Below are 9,457 nucleotides of genomic sequence, written 5' to 3' on the forward strand. Positions count from 1 at the left end.
TACACGTGGAGCAAGCTCTAGAATCGCTCGACCAAATTTTTCGATTAGTTTGTCTCCTTGGCGAAGAAAAGTCTTAAAATATTATTTAAGAGCAATTGTCCCAAAAGGGGCAAAGAAAGCCCTATAGAAATGTTAAATCGAAAGAATTGTATTTTGGTTCAAAATAATAAATATTATAATAATTCAATCATTTAAACTAAACTTAGTAAATAAATTGCAAAAAATAAAATAAATCCATCAAAATTATATAAATTATTATTCTTCATTTCTCTCAATTATTTATATAATAAAATCCAATCAATCAATTATTGAGCACATCAGGGCAGACCAGTCCACTTTGCTACCAAAAATAGCATCTCAATAAACATAAATACATCTGAGGAATATAAATACATTTGAGGAATACAATCAGTTCACATAGGTAAAAGATTACCTCAGTCTCTTGTGTTCAAGATATTTAACTAATTCAATAACTATAACTATTTCTATAAAAGGGTTATACTCAATCAAACTAGATTCATCACGCAGAAATTTACACTTCAATTTTCTTTTTCTCAATAAACAGACGAATCAGAACTTATCCAGAAAGTTACACTTCAATTTTCTCTTTCTCAATAAAGATGAGGAATCAGAACTTATAACAAAACTGAAGAAAGCAATCAACCCTGCTAAATACTTATTATCTGAACAAAGCAATTAACCCTGATAAATGCTTATTGATAAATCTTCCCAATTTACTTACAGATGCATTACTCACATCTCATTCCCAGATCATGGATATGAGCGAATTGGAAAATCCAGCATCTCCGAAGCTTAGGCTCTTATGATAATAATTTAATGTCTGAGATGAACCAGGAACTATATATGCCAATCTAAACGGCCGGCCCTCTGCAGCTTCTTGAACTTGAGAGCAACAGAAAGACCAAAGTAATTGCATTGGATCGGTGCGCAGAAACCTCCTCTGCACTCTCTGGCCATCAGGGAAACGGACACATACCCTACAAATATTGAGCCCTTTATCTTCTTGTGGCTCCTCCGGCAGAAATGACAGTAAATGACGTTTGGCTTCTCTTGAAGATTCAGCAGCTGGTACCTCAGAGGCATCTCTTTGCCGTTTATAGGAGCGACCCATGGAGCCGTTGTCCATATTAGGTATCAAGGGATCTGGATCACACATGCTTTTCCTCTTCCCAGATAATGGCGGGCGCGCATAGTCGCAGGATGTGTCATTTTGAATGTTCTGAGCCATTGAAGAAGAGGGGAGGGATCTCCTGTCCAGAGGAGAAGCGAAAGAAGAAAACATTGGTCCCACGAGCTCGGCCCTGACCATTGTTATGGGCATTGAATAGTAACTGTATTGCTTCCTCTAGCTGCCAGTTGCTCGCCTGCAGAAACTGTTGTGCCTTGTCTGTGGATTCTCCAACCATTTGAACAAAATAAGTAATCATCTCCTGCTTATCTGCTGAGGTCTTCATTGAAAGGAGGCACGAAGGAACAGCCAAACAGAGCCCTTGGAAAACAGACCTAAAATCTGAAAATGGCGAGACACAGAGGGGCACTACATTAGGGAAGAATGAAAGGTTCCAAGAGGGAGATTACACTTAAACTACCATACAGTCCCTGGAGTATGACCTAACATTATATATCTAATTGGTTAAGAGCTCAGAGTCATTGGATGTAAAGAAACAATAACAATCAAAGACAAAGATATCAAGAATACATCTCTTCTTCCTTACCAAGAAGGAATGAAATATTTCATGTGGTTGGATTTTGTTTACATATGATGTCACTGCATGTAAAAATCTCATTCCAACATCTCATTTGAAGTAGCCTCTTTTCTTTTTTTGTTGAATTCAATTGCATCAAAAATTTATATCAACAAAAACTAAACCAAACCAGTAATTCTAAATATTATAAACTTTTCTCATTTTAAAATAATAATAATACTAAACCAATAATTCTAAATATTATAAATTTTTCTATTTTAAAATAATAATAATAATATAATTTAATAATAAAAACAAACAACAACTAAATTTTAACGCTCTTCATAACCATAAATAATACACATACATTATATTATAATTATGAATTAAATGGCCAATTCAATTCCAAAATCCATGAAATTGTGGCCAAAAACTGACAATAAAAACGTGTAACCTTTATCTATACAGCGATCAACATTGCTATAACTTCTTTTGCAATTTGTTTGATCATATATAACCTATCAACATTGCTATAACTTCTTTTGCAATTTGTTTGATCATATATAACCCTACATTAAAAGAATTTGTTTGATCATATGTAACCTATCAACATTGCTATAACTTCTTTTGCAATTTGTTTGATCATATATAACCCTACATTTCGTCTGCACCCGAGTGCATGGCTCGCGCGGTGAGGGCTGTCGGCTTCCTCGCACCTCACCCGTGATCAAATCCCGTCGATTGATCCTGTCGATTGGTGGGGGCTGTCGGCTTCCTCGCACCCCACTCGCGATCAAATCCTGTCGATTGTGGCACTGTGCGATAAAGCAGTTGTATTGAAGAATTAATGTGAATACAAAAATGTGATTGCATTGTAAATATGTACATACTGGACCTAATATAAATGCTTCTGCTGGAGACTAGCCCCCTTTTAAAAAAAAAGTAACCCTACATTTCGTACATTCAACTATAGTTTATATATACATATACATTCAACTATAGTTTGTATATATATATAAATAAATGACTTTACTATCAAAGACTCCTCATTCTATTCATCATTTCAAAGTACGTATATGAACACCTCAAGTCACCTGCAACTTCTTTTGCAATTTGTTTGATCATATATAACCCGACATTTCGTACATTCAACTATAGTTTGTAATTTCTATCTTTCATATATATATTTAAATATAAATAAATGACTTTACTATCAAAGACTCCTCATTCTAATCATTTCAAAGTACATATATGAACACCTCAAGTCACCTGCAACTTGTAGCCTCCCATAATTGGGAATTCACTTTCCTTTTCACGAATGTGAAATTTTATTGGGCAATTCGCTTTCCTTTTCACGAATGTGAAAATTTATTGCAATTATTGGCCATCTATTAAATGAGTTCCAATAATTTATTGCAATTATTGGCCATCTATTAAATGAGTTCCAAATCAAGGGCAGTATCCAAGTGAAACTCACATGTACATGAGAATGACACATACTGTTCCGAGACCCTCAAATGAAACTCACATGTACATAAGAATGACACAGGGTGTTCTGAGACAGAAGAATAAAAACCTTTTCAAAGTAAAAGAATGAAAGCATATATACACGGTTCTCAGGAACTCACATGTCAATAAGAATGACACAGGCTGTTCTGAGACAGAAGAATAAAAACCTTTTCAAAGTAAAAGAATGAAAGCATATATACACGGTTCTCAGAAACTCACATGTACATAAGAATGACACAGGCTGTTCTGAGACAGAAGAATAAAAACCTTTTCAAAGTACAAGAATGAAAGCATATATACACGGTTCTCAGAGATACATCGAACATGGATGCCAAAGATTGAAAAGACGAAATACAGAAATTATAATTCTCTAAAATCTTAACTATTAAATAATTAGGCTTTTAAACTAAGAACCCCACAAGGCAAGTCCTTTATCTAATTAAACTGAAAAGTTCCAGTTATTCATCTAATTGAAAAAAAATACTGAGTCAAGCTGAATACAATATTAAACTAAAAAATTTATATCATTAACTAAAAGAACAACATTCCGCAAGGAAATATGGTTAAACCCATCTCTCCAATATGTAAACTTGATTTTAAGATAGAACGAAAAATTACACATTTATTGTATATTTAACAAATTCAATTCACTTTTACAGACCTTGTTCTACACTTTTACATCAGAAATGCCAGAGGAAATAACCAAACACCACAATTTAATTTTAAATACCAATGAACAGTTCATTGACCATTAGAATGAAATGGGGTAATCCCAATCCGGCTTCAAACTACTCATCCTTACCAACCCATCACTTTTACAGACTTTGTCCTACACTTTTACATCAGAAATGCCAGAGGAAATAACCAAACACCACAATTTAATTTTAAATACCAATGAACAGTTCATTGGCCCTTGGAATGAAATGAGGTAATCCCAATCCGGCTTCAAACGACTCGTCCTTACCAACCCCTCCCATATGACTACTAATGAGACAAATATCTAATCCTAACGCCAAATTGATCATATTAGAATTGGTTAGCCCCACTAGCCTCACTACCCTGATCATATCAGAATTGGTTAGCCCAATTGGCCTCACTACCCACCCTAGGCATGCTAGTCTGCTTCTTGGCACACACATCTACTTTGAAGTTGGCCCCGCACATTTGCCCATCACTATCAACACGAGGCATTGGCATCAGCTTATTCAAAGGATGTTCAAAGCTCTGCAATCCACCTGATGTAGAGAAGTAACAACCTGCGAAGGCAAATGCAACAACCAATATTACATTAGAGGCTCTATAGCCAACATTCAGCTACACTTTCATGTGCCAGATAGCTAAAAACAGATAAGCTCTAATTTAGCAGTCCTATATTACCTCGGGGAAATGGAGCAAAAGATTTTCCACATCCTTCTTTCAGGACATTTGGCTCATCAAATAGTACAAGGTAATCATCAGCTGCAGTGCCCCAAAAGAAAAACACTGAACCATCAGCATCCTAGCAAAACAAATAGTTATTGGCCAAAAGTCAAGAAACCCACAATTTCAAGGAATGCTTAATATTTTATATGGGAACAAAATATGTTCAAATAAATACTCAGGGCACCATTCTGTTATTGGGAAATTGGAAGTGCAGCCTATGATAGATCATATGAGCAGAATTTTCGGGGTAACAGGTGCCAGTAGCCCATCTGATTATAAATAACTAATCTTCCCCCTTCCCTCTCCCAAAACAAATAATTAGAGAAACGCTATGGGAAAATAACTTAAATTTATTTCAACGAAGTAGGAATGTGGGCAAATCTTGGGAAATTGCTTTAGCACATTTGCAAAGGAATACAAACTATCAGACTGGAATCTTAAAAGTTTTCGGCAAAGAGATATATTTACAAGCCAAACTCCGATATCATGTATCCTATTAGAAAAGCAAGTTGAAAATTATTTCCAAGACTCAAGACCAGATCTCAAGAATTTAGAGCAATCCATTAGAACAGAAAGTCGGGCTGAAAGATTGGGATCCGATTTAAATCACTGTTCTGTTTCAAGTCAGTGATAGTCTTATTTTCCTGTATCAAAGTTGTAAAATAAATCGGATAAGCCCAATGTCATTACAGTCATTATTGGTCAACCCAATATTCTAATAATGGCTGTAAGGATAACCACCAAGTAAATATTTCTTTAGATTACAGCATTTCTTTAGAAAAGGCCAACTCTGCTACATGAATCAGCAATGATCAGCGAAGGGTAGTTTGTTGTAAAATAAATCGGATAAGCCCAATGTCATTACAGTCATTACTGGTCAACCCAATATTCTAATAATGGCTGTAAGGATAACCACCAAGTAAATATTTTTTTAGATTACAACATTTCTTTAGAAAAGGCCAACTCTGCTACATGAATAAGCAATGATCAGTGAGGGGTAGTTTTAGTTATGATGACAAATGCAGATGATGTTTTACCATGGATAGAATTTTTCATAGGATCTTACAATGGATAGCTTCTGTCATCTGGACTCTGGGATCAGATAGAAAGTCATGAATTTGGCAATTTGTCCCGTAAATTGTCCACAAGTGACAATCTATATATATATATACATACTTTCTTTAATTAAAAAACAGAGTACATAACTTCAACTGCCACTTCATTTTAGAAATATCCACATTGTAAAAGTCAACGCCTTCAAAGCACTAGATCCAGAATGCAGGTTAATGGATTGCCACACTGTTTCCAGTGAGGATGGAACCTGAAGACCACGAATTCACTGGAAGCCTAGTAAATTCTCCACCTTACCCTTAGGCCACAAGCTAATTGGAGAGTCATAATACTTTATCTTGGGGTTGGTAATTTGAATTTCTTAAAAGATTCTTATCAAAGGGGGGTTTCATAAGCTTCCCATGTGCTCTGTGAAATTCTTCTCATCACACGCCATGTACTAATGTTAAGGTATTCCAGAAAATAGAGCAGATGGAAGGGAGTCTGCAGTGTGAGCGTGTCCAGGATAGTAAAATGGTAAATCTATGGACTAAATCAAACAAACAGAGTCTTATATTTTTTCAAAACGAGCCCTATCCTCTGTCAACTGCAGGATCAAGAAATCATCATATGCCATCTACGAATGTGAAGATACTCCAAAAACACAGACCAGATTGGAGGGAGTCTGCAGTGTGAGCGTGTCCAGGCTAGAAAATGGTAAATCTATGGACTAAATAAAACAAGCAGGAGGGTCTTATAATTTTTCAAAACGCCCCTTATCCCCTCTCAACTGCAGGATCAAGAAAATCGATTCCCTAGAAACGACTACGAAAGGAGAAATATTGGAATCCCTCATTTATTATCTGAGCAAGGTATGTAGCATGAAGGATTGAAGGAAATGTGCGATGAAGCAGGGTTGACATGGGAACAATAGAAGTGTTTATGTCAAATATTTCAATGGAAAATACAAAATAAAGCACAGAAAAGGAAGGGATGAGAAAGAAAGCGTACAGCTGCTGTAAAGAGAGCCTCGGAAGTGGAGTCGTAAAGAACGAAGGAAAACTTCCCCAATAGATCTCTAACGACCTCATCTGCACGGTAAGGACCCCTATCTCTGAGAGTCCGATAAGCTTCTATGATAATCGCCACTTCATCTGCAGATTTGTTGAGACCATATCGTTGTCTCAACACCGCTACATTATCCAAGATACCCTCGAATATGCAGAATATGTCATCTACAACTCCGAAAGATCTGCAAAATTCAAGAACCCCAGACTAAAAAAACAGATCTACAACAAAAGAGATCCAAGAACCACCGACTCTAAAAACAAATCTAAGCTAAAAATATTCAAGAACAACAAATTGAGAACAGAAAGCATGCCTGGGATAACTGGATTGCTTCCTCTAGCGTCCAATGCCCAAATCCCTGTGGCCTATGAACAGTAAACAAAGGGAAACATCAATCCACCAAGTAAAATCAATGGGAAGCAACTTTATTATCTTGTGAGTAAGAGCTTTAGTAGCTTCTCTCCTTATTTCCTTCACCAACTCGGAGATGACAGTAGTTACAGCTTCTATGAAACACTTGGCCAAGTGTTTCATAGAAGCTGTAACTACTGTCATCTCCGAGTTGGTGAAGGAAATAATGAGAGAAGCTACTAAAGCTCTTACTCACAAGATAATAAAGTTGCTTCCCATTGATTTTACTTGGTGGATTCTGGCTGTTTCCCTTTGTTTACTCTTGGGACGGCATCTGGCATCTGGCAGCATCCATTCGGACGACATCTGGTTTCGTGCAGAGAACAGAGGGAGAACGGGCCGAACGGAAAACGATCGATTTGGTTTCATGCAGAGAACAGAGGGAGAAACGATTTTCCAGCGTGTGAGATTGTTCACCCTTCAACTATAAGCTAAAACCCTCAGCGTTGCAGAGGATTTTGTTGTAGCTCTGTGGGGAAGATTACGCTTTGTTGGATTTCTGGCGAGCGAACACTCCTTGATTTTAGTTGGGGAGGCTCACAACGGTGAAGACGGAGAACAGAGGGAGAAACGATTTGGTTTCGTGCAGAGAACAGAGGGAGAACGGGCCGAACGGAAAACGATCGATTTGGTTTCGTGCAGAGAACAGAGGGAGAAACGATTCGCCAGCGTGTGAGATTGTTCACCCTTCAACTATAAGCTAAAACCCTCAGCATTGTAGAGGATTTTGTTGTAGCTCTGTGGGGAAGATTATTTCAAAACCCCACGTAGGAATTCTGTGAGCCAGCTCATCCATTCTCATTGCATGCAGGAAGTCATTCTCTGCGTGAAGGGACCCTCTCGCGGATTGACTCTCTTCGTTGTGTTTTCGACCACATTTATCTTAAGCTCACAGTAGAAACCCCGTGTGAAGATTGACAGGGCCAAGTGCGAGTGGGAGCGTAAGTAAGTATGGTGGAAGGGCGTGACAGAAAGAATTGACAGAGAGAAGCTTTTCCCACTAAACAGAGCAATTTGGGCAGGGCAAGAGCTAACCAGCCTGCCATAGGGCATTAAATGCCCGTATGTCAGGCTGGTCAGAGTATGGATGTCGAATGGGTCCATCTTCCATGCATCCTCATTCCGGCGAACGCATACCAGCCTTTCCGGGAACGCTGGCCCACGATCGACGCGTTGGCACGACGCGCTGGCACTGGGACCCAGCCTCAAACAACCACCTCGTCTCCCGCCCAAACACCACTTTCATTTCCGAATGCCGATTCTCGGTTCGCCCCTGCTCTGCTAATCCTCTGCTCCCGTCTGCGCCTGCTCTGCGCACCCTCTGCAACAGTGATCGCGTTCCCAAACATCCCCTGCGACCGTGGGACCCTCTGCGCATCCTCTGGAACGATCTGCGCAACCTATGCACAAACATCTCGTGATGTCCACCTTTTCGTGTAAGATTTCATTCCGTCGTTGAAGAGAATCCTCTTTTACTATGTACTCATCAATTAAATCTAAGCGTTGTCTGGCTCGTCTATTCACCTGGTTCTGAAGGCTGTTACTTTCATATTCGTTAGTTGCAATTTTGGTAAACAAAGATTGGAACCTCTCTCCATTGTTTGAAAACTCCGTATTTAAAGCCTGCCATTCGTTTTCCATGGAAACCAGAGTAGCATTATATTCTTTGAACAAGTATGCAATCGCCCTTGCCGTTCCTCGCACAGACAGAAAACACCATGAATTTTTTTTTAATTTGAAACTAATCATTTCAATCAGTCTCCTCCAATAGCTCTATTCACACTGGTATACAGCATCCAAAACAACCCAAAATTTTATATCCAACCCTTAAAATCCACATTCATAAAATTTAACTAATCTATTTATTTGACACTAAACATTTAAATTGGTCTCCTCCAATAGCTCTATTCACATGACACACTGGTATACAAATATCAAACAACATTTCCATCCAGAAATTAACTCAAAATAGGATGAAATTGATTTTGTATCCTGGACTGCAGGTACACAGAAAGTGGATCTCATTTTGTCTGATTATTTCATAGACATAAAATAGCAACAATAATCTTTTCATATTGCATTCTTTTGAAAGAATGCCAATTAGACAAAGGATAACAATTTGACCTGGAAGAATAACTACTCTAGATATGAAAATTTTCATAACAAGACTGCCAGCACTAGTACTTGCAGAGCAGCATTAGTCCATTAGTTCCTCACAGTAGTAACATATTATTTAAGCATGGCAACCACTTGAGGAGAAACTTTAGTAATAGGGTTGGGTCTTCAGAATA

General features: G+C 37.9%; 1 protein-coding gene across 1 annotated transcript; it reads right to left on the bottom strand.

Annotated features, from left to right (window-relative positions):
- Positions 1-3,972: 3,972 nt before the first annotated feature.
- LOC149145821 (uncharacterized) lies at positions 3,973-8,807 on the bottom strand. Its single transcript, XM_089452568.1, has 5 exons — positions 8,691-8,807; positions 8,384-8,566; positions 6,699-6,962; positions 4,593-4,713; positions 3,973-4,471 (listed from the first exon to the last, which is right to left on the bottom strand). Exons 1-5 carry the CDS (start codon positions 8,805-8,807, stop codon positions 4,284-4,286), a joined length of 873 nt encoding a protein of 290 aa, XP_089308694.1. The 3' UTR covers positions 3,973-4,283.
- Positions 8,808-9,457: the final 650 nt, after the last annotated feature.

This window comes from Pinus tabuliformis, chromosome X, assembly GCF_031772625.1.
Source record: "Pinus tabuliformis cultivar Carrire ecotype Pingquan chromosome X, CPIR1, whole genome shotgun sequence".
Classification (NCBI taxonomy): domain Eukaryota; kingdom Viridiplantae; phylum Streptophyta; class Pinopsida; order Pinales; family Pinaceae; genus Pinus; species Pinus tabuliformis.

Coding starts and splice junctions, on each gene's coding strand:
- LOC149145821 (XM_089452568.1), bottom strand. CDS start 8,807: ATGGAAAACGAATGGCAGGCTTTAAATACGGAGTTTTCAAACAATGGA. Junction 6,963..8,383: donor GTGTTTGGGCGGGAGACGAG/GTGGTTGTTTGA, acceptor CTGTTTTTTTAG/TCTGGGGTTCTTGAATTTTG. Junction 4,714..6,698: donor AGGCTCTCTTTACAGCAGCT/GTACGCTTTCTT, acceptor TTGTTTTGCTAG/GATGCTGATGGTTCAGTGTT.